The 18,531-nt window shown below is 45.4% G+C and overlaps 5 protein-coding genes across 5 annotated transcripts in view; 3 read left to right on the top strand and 2 right to left on the bottom strand.

Moving 5' to 3' along the window:
* Window positions 1–5,809: 5,809 nt before the first annotated feature.
* LOC131892858 (uncharacterized) lies at window positions 5,810–9,050 on the top strand. The gene is made up of 3 exons (XM_059242717.1): window positions 5,810–6,317; window positions 6,597–6,909; window positions 8,389–9,050. Exons 1-3 carry the CDS (start codon window positions 6,094–6,096, stop codon window positions 8,905–8,907), a joined length of 1,056 nt encoding a protein of 351 aa, XP_059098700.1. The 5' UTR covers window positions 5,810–6,093; the 3' UTR covers window positions 8,908–9,050.
* LOC131892859 (mitochondrial import receptor subunit TOM40 homolog 1-like) lies at window positions 8,967–10,808 on the bottom strand. Its single transcript, XM_059242718.1, has 3 exons — window positions 10,408–10,808; window positions 9,933–10,327; window positions 8,967–9,854 (listed from the first exon to the last, which is right to left on the bottom strand). The coding sequence occupies exons 1-3, from the start codon at window positions 10,454–10,456 to the stop codon at window positions 9,357–9,359; spliced, it is 942 nt and encodes a 313-aa protein (XP_059098701.1). The 5' UTR covers window positions 10,457–10,808; the 3' UTR covers window positions 8,967–9,356.
* A 1,281-nt stretch (window positions 10,809–12,089) lies between these two features.
* Window positions 12,090–16,298, top strand: LOC131892846 (IQ motif and SEC7 domain-containing protein 3-like). The gene is made up of 4 exons (XM_059242700.1): window positions 12,090–12,914; window positions 13,136–14,696; window positions 14,778–15,036; window positions 15,151–16,298. Exons 1-4 carry the CDS (start codon window positions 12,793–12,795, stop codon window positions 16,050–16,052), a joined length of 2,844 nt encoding a protein of 947 aa, XP_059098683.1. The 5' UTR covers window positions 12,090–12,792; the 3' UTR covers window positions 16,053–16,298.
* Window positions 16,299–16,817: 519 nt separating this feature from the next.
* On the top strand, window positions 16,818–18,465 carry LOC131892857 (fez family zinc finger protein 1-like). The gene has a single exon (XM_059242716.1). It carries the CDS (start codon window positions 17,050–17,052, stop codon window positions 18,358–18,360), a length of 1,311 nt encoding a protein of 436 aa, XP_059098699.1. The 5' UTR covers window positions 16,818–17,049; the 3' UTR covers window positions 18,361–18,465.
* LOC131892844 (ubiquitin carboxyl-terminal hydrolase 10-like) overlaps window positions 18,377–18,531 on the bottom strand; it is a gene marked incomplete in the record, with an annotated part of 4,108 nt that continues 3,953 nt past the window's right edge. The window contains 1 exon segment of the mRNA XM_059242698.1: window positions 18,377–18,494.

Below are 18,531 nucleotides of genomic sequence, written 5' to 3'. Positions count from 1 at the left end.
ATTTGAAGATGTGCATCCAAGAAGATTGCTAAAGAAAAACATTAAGACCAATATGTCTATGACATGTTGATTTAAATGCAATGCAACTTTAGCTCCAACAGATTTCAAATTTACTGATCCAAGTGTGTTAACTCAACAAATTTTCATCGAAGAATGACTGACTTATGTCCATTTTGAATCGTCAATCGGGAGCAAAATGGAGCATCAGGGATCGCACTAATAATTTCTTAATCTTCTTTCGGCGGAAGATTGCCCATGTACAGTGTGTCCCGAAATTGAGTTCCTCCTATTTTAGCTGCCGTAAATCCGACAAGATAAGTCAAATGGGTGGAATTGTAGATTTTTAAGGTAAAGGCAAGACCTCGAAAAGAGGGTAAGAACAATAAGCAAAGAAGGTAACTTAGAGGTAGCAAAATTTTGCAAAAAAGATAAGGAAAAAGGTAACAAAATCAGTCATTTAATTGAAAGCATTTAATTTTGGTATGAGAATGAGCTATCTACATCAGTGTTTACTAGGGAACTAAACTTGAGGTCGCATTCATCAGCAGCGGTGACAACACTGGGTGACATTTTTGCTCCTTATCATTTGTTGCTATCATGGCATCGGTGTTGTCAATTCCCTTGGGATTGATTTCATGCACTTTGTTTTGCTTGGGTGGGAAATAGAACTAAACAAGAGGGCAAGGTGTCAACTCATAACATTGTTTGTTAATGAAGGTTGAAGTTTGAATTGATTTGGATTTAGTGCATGGTGGCCAATTTTGGAGGGTTCTTCAAAAATCTTGGTTGTTCTTATAACCACCTTCCAAGTTTATTTCTTGCTTTTGTAAGTAAAAGAACCATTTCAATCCCGCCCATTTTTATCAATTGAGGATGAAAAACGTCAAACAAGGTACTAAAAAGGTTTTCTTTTCCCCAAAACGACAACTTAGGTAATATGACAAAATTTGACCGAAAAAGGTACAAACCTAAGTTTTAGATTTATGACTTCTTTTCCTAGGTCTACTAATGACACAAAGCTGAACAATATTTTGATGCGATTGGTGACACTTTGTTTTGACGTTTCCTAAGTTTCAGCCAAAATATGTCTGTCTTTTCATCTTTTTGTTAAGAGCCTCCCGAACGATTGTAAGCCTCCAAATGCAAAGGAATTATCATACTTTTTGATTAGATATATGTCTGGAGAGTTGTTAGGCCTGTAGCTTTCCTTTCAAATGAAGAAAAGTTTCAATCCGTCCTCCAAAAGGTCAACGGCCTTAATAACAAGGAAAGTCATTTTACCTACCGAGCCAAGACATCACACTACCAATAAGTCGAAAGCCCAGAACAATTCTGATGTAAATAAAAAATTAGTCGTAAAAACCAATGGAGGAAGGTGTGAAAGGTGGCTATTTTTATCATTTATAACGCTGTTAAATCGAGTCCTTTGCCAAAGGGCTTATCTCGAAGATGTATTAATGTGTAAATCGGGAACTCAATATCACTGGATACACAAGGAATGGCAAAGGTGCCCTTGCGTGCCATTTACAAAATCAAGGCCAAATATAAGGCCACTGGAAGCGTCGCAAGAGCTTCAGGCTCGCCTCTAGTAAATAAGAAACGCATCAGGTCATTTGTCAAAGACGTGAACGCAAGTGTCTCAACCTTCACGTGAACCAAGTTAAAAAGCTAGATAGCGTAATTCACTTCACCGAGGCCTGCAAAAATTTCCATCGCAGTGTTTTAAATCTGAAGCACTCGACCATGGCTTGAAACGCTTTTGAGAAAAACCTGCAGACGTCGTGTGGAGCCCGTAACTGACTCAAAAAAGTGATCACGCTAAGGGATGATTCCGAATGTTTAGATGCAAAGCTTTTGCAAATTTTATCTCTTATCCTTGCTCCAGACTCTCTTCTGACAGATGTGGAACGTGTGGTGAAGACCAAAGGTGTGCGTACAGCTGTACAATTTTGATGAACAACGATGACCACTTATTAAACTATTAGCAGACTCGGTCCATTTATCCTGGGTTAACATAGTAGATCAGCAGGGAGTTGAAGTGAAACAACACCCATTTGTGTCTTTTATAACTTTCAATTGAAATTTTGTATAAGCGGAGCTTGTAAACTTATGACTGTTCAGGTATCCAACTTGCAACCTAAAAAAAACATGATCTTGCCAATTCGATGCCTATGAACGTCAAGGATGAATTTGAAAAGGAGAGCGTTCGTTCTTGTATGTCTTTCCGTCCACCCAGTCGTTAACATTTATGCAATTTCTATAATTGTAAAAGAGAAATGCATTCTTTCTTAGGAAACTCTTAGACGTAAATCACACCCCAGACGGATACCTAATCTGATACGAACATTCATTGCGCATAGGGGATGTTACTCTGCCTCCCCCTTAAAATGTAAACAATAACAAACGTTGTCTCTAGCTCTAGGAGGGATAACAGCATGGGCGGATCCCTTTCTCAAGAATAGCTATTCCTAGAAAAAATGAATAACACAATTAAGTTTTAAAATAGTTTAAGCTGAAGCATCAATTTGCATCATATGCGATTTTCGGTATCCAAATTAGAATATATGACGTGTAAAAGTGATGTACTAGGCATCCCTCAATTATTACTTGCACGGTAGGTGACTTTTTAAGCAAGCAAGCAACCTCAATTAAAACATTCTGACAGATTGTGTTACATACTCACTCATAGACGGTAATATTATTAGGGGTATTTTTACAGATTCTTCTAGTGGGAGTTTTTAAAGGGGCTTGTAAATAGAAGTAAAAGCAACCCAACAAAAATCAGGTTCGATTTGATAATGAATATGAACTTTCACGCCTTTTTTTCCGGAAAATGTCCAAGATAAACACTATTATGTTGCCAAATTCAAGATCAATGGATGTTTATGAAGTATTGGCCATTTCCTAAATCAGACATTGAATCGTAGATTATCAAGTAGAAGCCGCATCTTCTTCCTTGAAAATTAAGGGGAAAATGAGCACTATTATGGGTTATTAGACAGATGAAGCTGCAATTTTTTTTATCGATTAAACCATCAAGTTAGCTATTTTGTCATGGCAAATTTCATTTTGATTGACAGAGCCATACTGATTGATGATCAACAATTAGCAACACACTTGTTAGTTTTGATAATGAAAGAAAATAATAAAAGTAAATGTTAAATTTGGTTACAAATGCCCACCATTGAGCTTTTGCAACATGTAAAAGTCAAGTTCTGTCTTCTTTGGAGGTGTTCTCAGTGCCTATTCAGTCTTTCAATTTCGTTTTGATAGTGAGAGATCAAATTGTGCATGAGCCGAAAAAAACTTGGCAATCAAGAACTTAAGTTATTGAAATTATAGCTTTGTTTGAAAAGTTGTAGTTTTTGGTATAGTTTTTTAGCCTTGTAAATATAAAGCAATTATTTATCCAAATATGTGGCACTCGTCTAGTGCTCCAATATTACAAGAAAATGACAAGATTACTTTGTTGCATGCTAAATAAGCTTGATCTTGCGGTTGTAGGATTCATCTACGGTGTTGACATTTATTTCATTTTCAATGATTCAGAACGATTGCTCTATTATCTCTATCAAAAGTTATCATTTGGGTGGGGAGAAAGTGTCACACTCACAGATCATTATGTGGTCTGTGGTAACACTCCTTTTTGTGCCTCCCACGGCACAACGAACGTGAGAGGTTGTGGAAAGTTAGCTGATGAGTAACACCCTCTCATAGGAACGGATTAGAGTTACAATTCCTTTGGCCAAAATGAATAATTCGATGCACAACCGTAACTCGTAATGGCGTTACTCGTTACATGCAATCACTTTCACTACAATTTTAGGTGACCAAATGAATTTTGCTTTTTGAAGAAATCAAGCGTAAGAAAACTGATTTATTGACTTCGGTTCTAGTTTTTTCGCTGTTATTTGAAACTGTCTTCGAAAACGTTTCAAAAATTAATTATTCGACGAAATGTGATTAAATATTCTAAGCATTTTCCAAATATTTCGCGTCTCTTAAGATTCTTACCGAGCATAAGTATCAAATGTACATGTATCACCTTCTTCTGGAAAACATTTTATTTATATATTTCACATCTAAAAAGAAGATGTTTTCCTGGGCTTAACAAATGATTGTTGAAAATTTACATACATAACATAAAAAGTCATGATCGAAAAACGGAATTGGAAATTCTCAAGGTTTTAAAACTTCCGTTTTAGAACCCTGTGCGTAAAGTCATGGAGGAGAGTTGATAAATTTGGTGCAGCATGATCGGGCAAAAGGAAAATTCCCCTCTCAATCAGGTCTTTTAGTTCAACGGGATTTGAATGAGGAGATATAAACAATAAAGTGGTATTAATATAACAAGATTTGAAACCACAAACACATTCACTGTTGTTAAAAGCAAGCACAGTTTCAGCCCTGAGCTTCTTTCTTTAGTTGTATGATTGTATGTTGTATGTATGATAATATAAAAGAATGGAAATTTCTGTTACGATTGCCTTGAGACCCAGAGGCACTCGAGGTTGAGTATGCGTCATGAAATTCGATCGATCTGATCGGCTGTCAATTTTCGATGAACATGTAAAGGTTTCCAAATAAAGCACAACAAGGAGTCAGTCATATCTAAAAAGCATTCAAACATTTTTGTTGCCAAAATCAGGGTGCCTGACCACATTTTTCCTTAAGAAACTTAACGCTGTTGAAGTACATAAGAAGAGAAATTAAGAATCAAGTCAATCTCAATCATTTTCTAAGCCATGATGTTATGCATCAAAGTGTTTTTTAGGTTAGAGATAATCAGATTACTCAGTGCGTCAGTCAAATAAACACTCTAGATTTTCCACCCTTTCCCCAGTTCCCATTTCCGATTTGCCTTTTTTTTATTTGCTTCTTTGAACTTTTTTCCTTGGTTTTGTTTGCTTGAATCCCTTCGATTTTGGTTTTCCTTATTTGGTCCTATCAGTATATTTTAGTACTGATAGGGATAAAATTAATAATCAGGTTGATACTAGGGCTACCAATTTCCATATTCAGCGAGGTTTTACACTTCTGGTGGAACATTTAAAATCGTTAGTCCTTTTTTTGTTTGAATTTCCACGGGCTTTTCTAAGTGCTACATGGAATCTAATCCCAGTACTATTGAAATGAAAGGTTATAATTCGTCTATTTATTACCTTTCAATCTTTATATGATAATTGGTTTACCAACGAGTGGTAAACGTTATTCTCCACCGATTAGTTGGCGGTGCTACTTTTTTAAATCTTAACCTGACCTAATCAAACCTAATCTAACCTTACCTAACCTAACCCAACCTAACCTAACACGATATTAATAACCCTTAAAGTTTCTATCTAAACCTTTTAACATTTTGCCACAAATTTAAAAATGAGTACCGCCAAGTAGTCGGTGGAGAATAACGTTTATCCTGGCAGGTTCGTTTGTTTCCTGGTACTAATGTCAGTGATGCAAGTTTGGGGCTTCAAACACGTTTTTGAGAAGCTGACCCTTCTTTCGCATTGCTATACGAGGAAAGGTCAGTTTCGATCAAACCAGTTTGAAACTCCAATTTTGCATCACTGGCATCGGCAGGCAAGTTTATTTGCTGGTACCAGCGCTTGCCTAAATGTCCGAATAAATATTGAAACATCTTTGGACTTGTTCGACCTTTTGCAGTTCGCCTCAAAAAGTAACCCTGATCTTTCTTTCGTCAAACCAGGGTTGGTTTTTACTCAAACTTAACGGTGGGCGTTATGATAGAGTAGGCGGGTAATTTCACTTTCCACGTTTTCTGGCAACCTTGAGTTCGAAATTTGATTTGATCCCATCATTATATTTTAGGAGTTTGGGAAGAAGCGGGAAAGTGGCGAGTCAGGGTCGCCACATCACGGGTCATTTGCCGTGGGCAAGTAACTTAAAACCTGAAACCTTCCTTTCCAACCGATCAACAGACACCCTCGAGCTAGCTAATAATGCTAGCTAATATCCCGTTCGTGAAAGAGAAACTGGTCTCTCCTTCCATGCCCTTTGGTTTGCCGTTGCCAAGGAGGTGCTTCAATTTTCGGGGAAGCGCAGTGCGGAGTGACAAAATCATTGCGTCTCACCGCCATGGTCTTGGGCAAATGGAATTCGAGCAAGCTAGGCCATGTCACACGCCAGGTGGGCCTGGTTTTACCAGATTTGGTGGATGAGGGCCAATCGTGGGAAGTGCACACACCGGAAGTGGCCAAAGTGCTTGGTTGCAAAATTGTGTTTGTCCGACACGTCTTCCAGGTCATGGAGTCGCTCATTCTAATGACCAAAATTGGACCACAAACTTACCAATGGAACGGGTGGGGGGTTTGCAAAATAGTCGTTTTTACAACTACAAGTACTAATTAACACGAAGACGTCAGACCAGGCGCCAACAACGCACTCTTGGTTTCCAAATCAACCAGCTCCTCGCCCATTAATTTACAACCACTAGCAACACCACAAGTCAAGGCTGGTGGGGGTAGGTCTGGCGTCTTGGTGTTATATGGTACTCGTAGTTGTAACAAGTTCGATCTGTAGACATGGGTGATCTGGCGCCCCAAGTATGGCTCCTGAGCCGAGTCTTTCTTTTGTTCCAGATATGCCAAGTTCCTGCCTACTCTGTCGGCTTTGGGATGGGAGATGAAGTTTTTGGATTACCCTCAGCGCTTGTTCACAATCCAAGAGAACGAGCGCGAACGAGTAGTTGAGCAAAGCATGAAACGAGACACCAGATTGTCCCGTCCCAGACGACATGGAGCGACTAAAATCCAGCCCAACGATGACCACCACGACCAGGGCGACCACTCGCTTGTTTCCAATGAACGATCCTGGCTCACGGAGGGAACACATGAGTTTTGGACCATTTACACCCTCTCCCAAACCTTTATAGCCATTTGCTTGCATCAAAAGGTAAGGCGTTAGTCGTTTTTCAATAAAAGGAACGAATTACGATTAATTTGGCCACAAAGAGTAATTCATTACACAACCGTTCCTCACCAAATATTGTAATGGACTAATGGCGTTAATGACGCTACTGGTTACAATTACTTTTTCTAAAATATAAATGACCAATATTTTAGTTTTTTTGCCTCATGTCTTCAAGACAATACTTATGGAAATTATGTTTTTTGTTTCAAAAAGTTTATAAAAGTTTTCTTGTCAACATTTAACAATAATGAGCATGCTATTTTTTATTTGCATGTCACTGCATTACTCCCATTCTTGGCTATGTTTTTGGCAAGTTGTTTGCCAAACTTTTAGAAGTGCGTAGTAGGAAAATCATTAACTTCCAAAGTTTGAACAACTTCCTATCTAAGACTGTTTCAATCTTATGGGGTTAACATGCCTCATAGATTTTTGAAACTGAAGAGCCGAAAGACATATTCAAGAAATCAAAGGAAATGTGTGAATACATAACGAACACTTGTAGTGTATTGGATAGTTATATTGGTTAAGGTATCAAAAAAACTTGTTACAATGTAACCTAATATATGTTTTGTTTTTTAATCAACCCTTACAAAATCATTTGTGGATTTCGGTTTTATTTTTTTCTGTTATTTGAAACTTCGTTAAGAAATGTATTCAAGACCATAATCTTTGATAGCCTAAAGATGCAAGTTTCCTCAGATGTGAAGAGAGAAATGAAACATGAAAGGCCACTCTAGAGCGTGAAAAAACAGGACTGAGTAATGAGTAGGGCGCGCAAAAAAACTTTTTGAAAGGCAAATAATCACAAAAAAATCTTTAAAATCATGAAATGGTTTGTTTTTTTACAAGAAAAAAAAATTCTCAAACGCTAAGCTATAAGTCTAAGTAAAAACAAAAAAGACAAGCAGGAATAATGTGAGAAATAGAGAACTACTTCTTTATTGCCACAAACCAAGGAGATTGAGACAATGCAGTATTTAAAGGAGGTGCAAAAGGTATATTTTACAGTACATCTCTAAAAGTATCCATGAGCTTCCTCAACCCGGTTTTAGAGTCAATTGTAGTGAATGTCAAGGTTTACACTTTGGAGCCCTCCTAAAAATCCAGGCCAGTCAAAACAATGAAGTACTTGCTTCTCTTACCTTGTGGTTCCTTGCATATTCCATACCAAACATGCAATTTTTCATCAAAATTAGATGTTCCAAAAAAAACAGATTTGGGCTGATAAAAACCTCCCAAAATTTTGAAATTATTTGAAATAAATTCTCTTTTTCATCAAAATTAGATGCTCCAAGAAAATATTTTTGGCTAATAAAAGCCTCAAAAAATAGTTTTTCCGAGCCCTGGTAATGAGTAACGAGTAAAATTTGGGTTTTTGTGTCGTTACAATTACACCATTTCAAAATGTAATGGATGATAGAGCCTTTATGGACCATTAATGGACCATTGTTTGCGTCTTAGGATCGCCTGATCAATCTTGATATGGTTAGTCAAGTCTTGTCTCAAGGGTTAAGCCCAGCCAAGGGCCGGATTATTGATCGCCATATTCGTAACATCTGCCACGTGATGACCTCGCTGAAATACCCCCTGCTTCAAAGGGTTTCTATTGGGCAATTCTCGGGCAAAGCCTTTCAAAATGTCGTTCGCTACGTTGGTCCCACCATTAACGAAACCGTGCTCACGCCGGAGATAGTGGCCAAACTGCCCGTATCCGTTTGTCAAGCCTCGCCCCTCTTAAGTTCAATTCGATTGAGATTGAATTTAGGGCCCGAGCCCACTCAGGTCGACTACACGGGGTTAACTATTCTACGGGTGAGGCTCAATCAAACCATGGGGCAACCTGAAGTCCTTAAGAGCGAATTGAACCAAAGGGAAATGATGGGCAGTCAATGCCCGATCAACCATGTCTTCAGCATGAATCAGACAGAAGCACACGTCCAGGTCAGCTCAATGACAATGGACACGTCCCCAGCCTCATAACGGCTCGACCCACCGGAAAGCCTTTAAGAATTGGCTCGTTTATCGACTGGACAGAGGAAGAACGGAGATGGTCAGGATTTATTTAGGATGCCTGAGCCGAGCTCGGGACTCGGGAATTTTTTTGTAATAAAATTATCAATGTTCTTGTGTGTTTCATTTGTTCTTGGCGGAAATGCGGTTAACTTTTCTCTTAAGCCACGAATCTAATCTGAACGGGAAATGTCTATTCGAGGGTGGTGGTCGTGGTCGTCGTCGTAAGGCGGGTAGGCATCGCAGGTGCACGCAGTCTTAGTTGGTGGTGTATTGTTTAGAGTGATTCAGGCCACATGTACATTTGAGACCCTGGCTCGCGGACTACTGGTTTAATGCGGAGCAGACGGGAGGAGCAGGATCACTGAAGGAATTCGGAACTCACGACGACTTGGTTGACGGGCACGATCACGGCTGAGCTAACCAATAATGAGTCCACAACCAAATTGGAACTGATTTTTACGATGGTTAATCATACTACACAACGCCAACGTAAACGGCAGCGGCAATAACTTCTTCTCCACCACAGATTTGACCGTCAAGTTGGAGTCTACTGAGCCGCGGACGAGAAAGCCGCCCTTAGCTAGATCGAACTCGTAGCCCAAGGAGGCGGTGGACTCTTGCATTTTGAAATTGGTTTCCATTTCGACACCCACTTGGAGATTGTCACTGCACTTTTGATAGAAGGAGGCGTGAAAGGAGCCCGCATTGCCCAGGGTGCCCGCCAAGGTGAAATCGTCAGTGGCGTACTTGGCGGCCAAAGCCAACACAGCCACGTGGCCACCGGGCAGTTGTGGACTGGCTTGATAGGCCAACTCGCTGCCCAAAGACAAGTTCCGGGTGATGGCCCGCAAATAATGCAACACCATGACCCCGGTACCGTTGATTAGATCCGGATTGCCCAACGTCAAGGAAGCCTATGATGAACCAAGTGTGCTTGATATAATGCATTATCGCCGGCGGCCTGCCGTCGTCGCCTTAAGGTTCTTACTTACCGTGTAAAGATCGCCTTTGTAGTCGGTGGTGATCTGGGCGGACTGCCACTTGCTCTGCTGGATCTGGGCCAAGCACTTGACTCGGATGCGGTGACTGAGGGCGTGAATAATGTTGGCGTTGAGATTACCCGAGGGGTCCATGTCGGCCAAGAGTAGCGGGTAGGCTTCAGTGGGGCTGAGCATGGTACTACCCACATAGGTGGCACCGAATCGATATCCAGAGGGTTGTTGCGAGCTCAGGGTCATCGTGTGCGACACCTGGAAGTTGTTGTTCAGCCCCTTGTTGACCAGCACCTTGGCCCCTTCGAAAAACATGGGGAACAGGCTCAAGCATTGCTTGTGTAAGTCCTCCACCGTCCCGGGATTACGGGGAAAGGCATCGCGAGGAGGCGTGTCTGAAACCCAATCCCGTGCCATCCATCCATAGCGTTAATATTCGGCGATTACATGACCATAAACGGGAGAAAGGTTTTACCTGGAACGGGGGCGGGGGACGAAGAAGACGAGGAGGAGGAGGCGTCCATGATTCAACAATCGAATAACACGGAGATCGAAAGATCCAAAGTGGGTTTGCACGGCACGAGTCTACGAGTCTAGGATTGTCCTTTAAGCATAGGTGATGGCTCGTGTGGTATTTTGGTCCATGTGCCTCCTCAACCCCAACAAATTCACCGAAGGCGACACAGACAACAATGAGAAACCCACCGACCGACCAACCGAGAGACCGGATTACCATTCACAGGCAGGCATGGATGGATGGATGCAGAGGAGAGAGGATGGAGAGATGGATCATAGATGGGAGCACTATCCAGCCACACAGACACACACAAACACACACACACCTTCACTGTGATTCGGTCTCAGCTCCAAAATCAGCCAACGTGAAGTCATGGCTCAGGGAGGCCGCTTTCATCGGTAGTATTAAAGCCAAAAAAAAACAAGACCCCCAACAGGATGAGTATCCGATCGACAAGGGTAGCCCATGCTCTGTGTGTTGGATTATGCATAGTGCAATAACTTCAAAATAACCTGAAAAAAGCCAGGGGCCCGTTCCTTGACGTCGGCAAATGCTCGTCATCTCGGGCCAAAATGACCGAAATAGGGCCAATTTGACGGGCCTGGATCAGCTGATAGGAGGTTTGTTGTGGAAAACGTGACCTCATTGACTTAGATTCAAGAACCCAAAAAAGGTTCGGCGAGACGAGCATTGGGGTTGGCAATTTTCAACTTCATTATTGTCTTTTTGGGTATCAATGTTAAATACTTTTTCACAACTGCGCAGATCGGTGAGCTCGGTGTGGTGATTGAAACCTGAATATATTATAACGTTAGTGCATGCCAAACTGGATCACGAATCCAAGAGTCTTGTCCTCATAAACTAATTAACCCGGTCCTAATCCCACCGGATGGATCCAGGTGCGCAGCTTTCTGCCACGAGAGACCATCACGGCTGCCTAGTGTTAGCTGGCCCGGACGTCTTCATCATTTCCCAGTCCAAACCCAGGTGACTTCGAAGAGTGTTACCAGCTCAAGTGGGTAGTCCCCCAAAGGGCGAACGAGACTTATCTTATTGGCGTATTAAAAATGTCAATGCATAAATTGAGTTCGAAGTAGTCGCTTGATAATGATTGGATTTATACCGTGTGATGGCTCGTCTCGGCCTGAAGGCCACCCATCCTGTTTTTTCCTCATTTCGACGGCTCCCTGAAACCGAGAGCGACCAGGCCGCCTGGTCCCCATTATGATGCCCTGGTAGGCTATGGCAGCGAGCGCCGTGATTGGCAGCCGTACTAAGGACGGCCTGTCAACCCAACAGACAGGACGGGTCGTGGTACCAGGCACCAGTCTTCTGCCCACCCACACGTTAGGCATTCTTCCTCCTCCTCCTCCTCCTCCGGCCTCGGCCGCTGAATGAAGAGGCATACATACACAATTAGACAGACGTCCATGGATTGGGGGGGCGCACGAGGGGGGATGTCATCTGCTTCGGGCCTGCGTTCTTCGTTCTTTCCTCTTCATGTGTGCCTGTCCAATTCGGGAGGGTCTATGGCCTGCCTGTCCATGCTGGGCTCACTGCGCAGGTCTGGTGGGTGAATGTCGTCGAGGGATGGATAAGGAACACCCGCCCGAGTGCACACTCTCCATACATACGTACATACATACATACCGTGTCGATACATGAGTGTACACAGCTTTGGGCCGAACGTAAGTGTCGAAGTGAGGAGCTGGGCCAGCCTCACTTAGTGCGTGCAATAGAACTTCTAGTAGGAGTAGTTCCAACAGCAGCAGGCCTCGCAAAGACAAGAACAAGACGAAAAGGAGGGGGAGGAAGAGCACGACCATCGTCACCATCATCATTATCTCCACCATCGCCTCCGCCATCACCATCATCGCCATCATCATAACAACATTGAATAGCATCGTCCAGATCGATCTCGGCGATCTGTGAGATGAGGGCCTTTGAAGCTCGGGAGTGACCTCCCCACCTCCCGTGAATGCATCTCATCTTGAGATCTTGAGGGTGGGCTTCGTCCAAACCACCCATCATCATCATCATCATCATCAACTAACTGGCGCCATCCCATCATGGCTGGCGTCCGCACTTCCTCCCGGATTGGGTATGGGGTTGAGATCGGGCCAAGCCATATAGACCGTAGGCCGGGAAAGGCCGCGTGAACTGAATCCTGACTGTCGTCCGTTGAGGGCGATTACCCCACTGAAGCCTGGTGATTGACCCTCCCCCCCGGGCCATCAATGGCAGATTGAGACTGAATGCGGGCATTGATGCCTCAGATCAACGGATTTTGATGGCTGGCCTTTGAGGCAGTTGGCCAGGTGAGCCAAGTTTCGGCGGTCCAGGATGGAGCGATATCAATTGAGTGCGGATTTCGCCGAAAAGCAGCTTCAAGTGTTGGAGCGCAAATATGGCGGCGAGCAACGGGCGCGCCAGGCCGCACTCACCATTCAACGCGCCTTTCGCAGGTGAGTGCCACACGTAACCCCGCCTGCCGCTTTCGGCCTCGGGTATTGGGTTCGATAGCTAGTTTACCATGGAATGGCCCCATTGGCCCCGGTTTCAGACGGGGTGGATGGGCCCACTTCGATCAGAAAGCTTAGCCACCCAATCTGGAAAGCGATGTCGGCTTCCAACCCGCCTACTGGCTCAGATCTCATGAGTTGTACCCACCCGTTCTTATTTTCAGATACTCCATGGCCAAGAAGTTTGCCGACCTCACCGCGCATGCCAAAATCGAGCGCCGAATCAGTCGGCCCCTGGATTATCCCCGCATATCGGTGGCTGGATCGTCTGCCGCGGCCACCGCCGTTTCGCACTTTACCACGGCCGCCGGGGGCGCCCATCGCTCGCACCATGAGGCCCGACACCATTGGCCGCACTCCCGCGCCCCACCGGGTCATTACCAGTATCACAACCCCAAATGCGTCCATCGGCAGCGAATTCCACCCGGCACCGTGCTCGAGTCGGGTCCGTCCTCGAGCTCGTCTTCGCCCGGCTCTCGTCCTTTGGTGTTGACCCACCAGGCCTCGGAAGGCGGATTGGTCATCCTACAGACCAATGACGGGAGTGGGGGCGATGCTAATAGCTCGTGTCCGGACATCCAGTCGTTTCCGTTGGACGAGACCTGCGTGTACTCGCACTCGCCCTACAGCACGCGGCAGGGCTCGCCTCATCAGGTCCATCCGCTCCCCATGACGCACAAAATCATGTTGTCAGTGCGCTCGTCGTCCCTTCAACGCGACGATCCTAACACGCCGACCGTTAAAAAGTCTAATAGTGGGTCTTCGCCTCATGCGACCGGACCTCACGTACCTCGACGGACTGTGTCCCGCCTGACGTCCCTGGACGATGGGCTCAGTGCCAAGATGTTGTCGGTCAGTTCATCCGGACCCTCACTCAGCGGAGCCCAAACCTATCCCATCCTGGATTCGAGCTTACCCGTTGTACCGAGTCCTGCCTTCGCCGATGACACGGATTCGGGTGGATCCCGACGAGCCCATCGCCGCGCACCACATGCTCATCACAACCTAGTGCATCTTCACAACCATCACCATCATCAACAGCAACAACAACAATTACCCACGTCACCGCAGTCAGCTTCGCAATCGCAGCACCTCGTGCCTGGCCATCACCCTGGTTTAAATAGTAGTGGGCATGGTACGAACTTGTCATCCCCGGCGGGCTCTGGGGGCTCGGCGGGTGGAGGGTCGCCTTCGGTATCCGCGTCGAGTGGTACCACCCTGCTTTATCGTTCTAGTGACGCCAATACATACACCGTGAATGAAGTGCTCCGGAAACGGCACTATCGGACTGGCTTAAACATTTTTAATAAGAAACCTGAAAAGGGCATAGCCTACCTAATCCGGCGGGGTTTCCTCGAGAATTCGCCGCAGGCAGTGGCTCGATTTCTGATCACGAGAAAGGGGTTGTCCAAGCAGATGATTGGCGAATACTTGGGAACATTACATAGTTCCTTCAATATGTCGACTTTGGATTGCTTTGCCTCGGAAATGGATTTCTGCGACCTGCAAGTCGATATTGCTCTGCGGAAGTTTCAGACTTACTTCCGAATGCCCGGAGAGGCTCAAAAGATTGAGCGTCTAATGCAGGTGTTCAGTGATCGTTATTGTGAGTGCAATCCAGAGACGATCGGCAAGTTTCACGAAGCGGGTACCATCTTCATCCTGGCATTTGCCATCATCCTCTTGAACACTGACCTCCACACGCCGAGTTTGAAACCGGAAAAGGTAAGGGTTGAACTCCGATTAAGCACTGATTAGGCCATGACTGACTGACCCATTTTCCCTCTCTTCTGACCACCCAACTAGCGGATGAAAGTGGAAGACTTCATTCGAAACCTTCGCGGAGTCGACAATAACCATGACGTGGATCCGACCTTACTGACCGGGATCTATGATCGCATTCGGAGCCACGAGTTTCGTCCGGGCTCGGATCACGTCACCCAAGTCATGAAAGTTCAACAAACTATTGTAGCCAAATGCCCAAATTTGGCCGTCCCTCATCGACGGCTCGTTTGCTATTGCAGACTCTATGAGGTGTTGGATCCCCAGAAAAAAGAGAGACCAGGTGAGTGCCCGTGCCAAGGACAAAGGGTGGTCAAGAGTCAAGGGATGTAGTTGGATTGGATTTCAACACCAAGACATGATTCATCAATGACCGTATACTTAACCTTTTTTCCAGGCATTCATCAGAGAGAAGTGTTCCTGTTTAACGATATTTTAGTCATGACCAAGATTCATTCCCGCAAGAAGAATTCGGTGACTTATGCCTTCCGTCAAAGCTATCTCCTCGCCGGGATGGTAGTAACTATGTTTCAAACGCAATTCTATCCGTTTGGGATCAAGATCGCCCAGAAGTGGGATGGTAAGACCATTCTAATGCTCAATGCTCGAAACGAGCACGATCGGTCCAAATTTGTGGAGGACCTCAAAGAGTCCATCGCGGAAATGGACGAGCTGGAGACCATCCGGCTCGAATCCGAACTGGAGAAACACCGACATTCCAAAATAAATGAGACCTGCGACCACCCCATTTCCCCTCATCGCCAACACCAACAGCAGCAGCAGCAGCAACAACAACAACAACATCAAATCAATCTGGGGGATTCACCCAAGTCAGATTCGAGCCTGGCCAACGGAAAATCACGCTCGCCCTCCACACATTACAACAATAATCACCACCAGCATCATCCTTATCACCACCACAATGCCCACCTTCATCACCATCACCATAACAACATCATCAACAACAATAACGAATCCAGTAATCACAACATGAATCACCGAGGCGGGACAGGCTCCATGGCCTCCAATGGAGTCCAGCTCCGGCGATCCGCCATCAATAATAGTCTTTTGGATCTCACGGAAGGTACGGCGGAAAAAATGACTCGTCGAGGATCGGTTGGCTCGCTCGATTCGGGGATGTCTATCTCGTTTCAATCCAATTCCGTGGGCTCTTTTTGCATCGGCAATGGAAATGCCAGTGGCGGCCGAAGGGAAGAACGGAGGCAAAATGCCCAAGGCGTCCCGGGGGTGACGGGATCTGGAACCCCTTCCGGTCATAAGCAACCGTCGAATGGCTAGAGAGCAAGCGGGCCACCCTATGAGAGATGATGATGATAATGAACATGATATTCGATCCCCGCGGTCCGCCCAACGGATACTATTAGAACATGCAATCAATTGAGTAGAACGACTTATAGGCTATTTTTATTAAGTTATTGTTGCTGCTACTACTAGGTATGGTGTTGTACTCTTGTATCATCTTACTCCATCGAAATTATCTTTTACTAGTCAAAAAGAATGAAATAGAGCACTATATCCTCTGAAGTCGCCTGTTTGCGGACTTGCATACAGCAAGGCTTATTGCCCTCCGGCACCGGCCTTGGAAGCCATTGGAAGCCAGGACACCTTTCGGAGAAGAATCTTACCGTTTTCGGGTTATCGCTTAGACCGCTCGGCTATACTAGCTCAAACAAAGCAAGGCACGTTCAATAGCTGACCGTCTCAAACTTTTGCGGTTTATCAGGTACCCCTTGATCAATCAAGGAAGAGATTAATCCTGGACTGAATCGTCTGCCCACAGCCAGCCCCAGAGAGGGCACACTGTTACGATTAAGTTATTATCCTTATTGATATCATAGTTGTTGTGGCTACCACTAGTTAGATGAGTATGATGTTTTGCCTTTACTAGTGATCAAGAATGAAATAGGCTGAAACTGAGCACTAACGGGATACAAATAACAAACCACGGTCCAACGGCTCCATTATCCACATGCGCGAAGCCCACCTGGCCACCGTTACTACTGCCTGACGTGGAGCCTGCCAGGCCAGAGGGCATCCAAATCAAAACAATAACAACGTCCAAAGTGCCAAAGTGGTGCTGGGACCGATGGGACAGACAGTCCCTGGATGGACAGTTTAACGAAAGGTTCATCTCGGGGGAGGGGGCTTACTCGCTGCCTGGTTGGATTCAAATGTCAATGGTAGGACTTGATACGATGGGTGGAATACATGGGGCTTGGGGAGACAAGTGAAACGGGACACCAACGACATCATCATCATCATCATCATTATCATCATGTGGGTCAACGTGAAGAACACAGCTTGGACGTTGCTCCCGTTTGTGCGGAAATGGGCCACGCAACCCGAAAACCAGAGCAACCTGCCCATCTATTGCTCCAGTCAAGCCGTCATGCATCTCAACGTGCTCATCGTCCAGGCCCTTTGGCCCTACCTCAAGGACATTCTCCTCGAGCACTTCCCCGAGTGTTGTCTCATCCTGCCCGAGGTCAGTGGCGCCGATTTGGCCCGACTCGTGTCCGACCTTCTCCAAGCCGCGCCCCCACCCCACCCGCCAGCCTTAGATACCCACGGTCAGATTGTCCGAGATTTGCACATTCCCCTGGATCTCTCATGCCCCCCACCATGGGCTCCGCCCGCCCTCTCCGCGCCTGCGGCTCCCGCTCATCGAGTCACGCGATCTGCCCGTCCACGCCTATCTAAGCCCGTTCTAGCCTCGCCCCGAAGCGTGGTATCCTCCGCCGTCGCGTCCATGGAGGGTCTTTCCTCGGCCAATGAGGATACTTTCCTGCTCTCCGACGTAGATATCGACTCTTTGAGCGAAGAGATTCTCAATGAGAACTTCGCCGACCAGAACGCCCGATTAGTCTGTCTGATTTGCTACAAGATTTTTGGATCCCAAGAGCACGTCAAGTATAAGGAACACATGACTCAACACACGCAGCTCGAGCTCAAGCGGGTCCCGGTTCGAGCCCCGCCAATTCGCCCCACTACGCCCCTCTCCCCGCCCCAAGGCCATTTCGTTTGTGACACGTGCGGTCGCGCATTGGCCACCCAAACGGCGTTGACCAAACATCAACGATCGCATGCTGCCCTGCCCTCCACCTCACATCAATGCGATCAGTGCCACGTCTCGTTTATGAACCGGAAGGCGTGGCAGAGTCACCTGAAAACCGGCTTGTGCCGAGTCCAGTCACGCACCTGTGAGGTGTGTCAAAAGGTGTTGGTGGACAAGACTCGCCTGAGCATTCACATGCGAATCCATTCGGGTCACAAACCGTTCCAGTGTCCTCATTGTGCCAAAAGATTCTCTCAGAAACGAAGCCTGACCGAACATGAACTCGTCCACGAGAAGATCCGTCGTTTCAAGTGTGGCGTTTGTGACCGGAGCTTCGTCCAAAAGAACCATTTCAAGTATCACATGGCCAGTGTTCACAATCAACTTCCCGAGGGTCAAGAGAGCCCAACTCATTCGTGTGGTCTTTGTGGGAAATTCTTTGCTTTTCAGTTTCAGCTCAAAAAGCACGAGGATATCCACGTGAAGAAACTGGAAGGACACTTCCAGGCGCTCCAGGAATTGAATCAATGAAAGGCGGGACGCGATCGAGGTGTTCACAAATACATATTTTAATAGAATATCAACTATCATATGCATAAAATAGCTAATGGGTGTGAAGCACGCTTTTTTGACAAATTTTGGTTTTGATCCACAATTGGAGTTGTTGTTGTTGTTGATGTTGTTAGTTGTTCTTCAATGTTC

The sequence above is a fragment of the Tigriopus californicus genome, chromosome 2 (assembly GCF_007210705.1).
Source record: "Tigriopus californicus strain San Diego chromosome 2, Tcal_SD_v2.1, whole genome shotgun sequence".
Taxonomy (NCBI): domain Eukaryota; kingdom Metazoa; phylum Arthropoda; class Copepoda; order Harpacticoida; family Harpacticidae; genus Tigriopus; species Tigriopus californicus.
The sequence above is the reverse complement of the archived record's forward strand: the minus strand, read 5'-3'. Positions and strand labels throughout refer to the sequence as shown.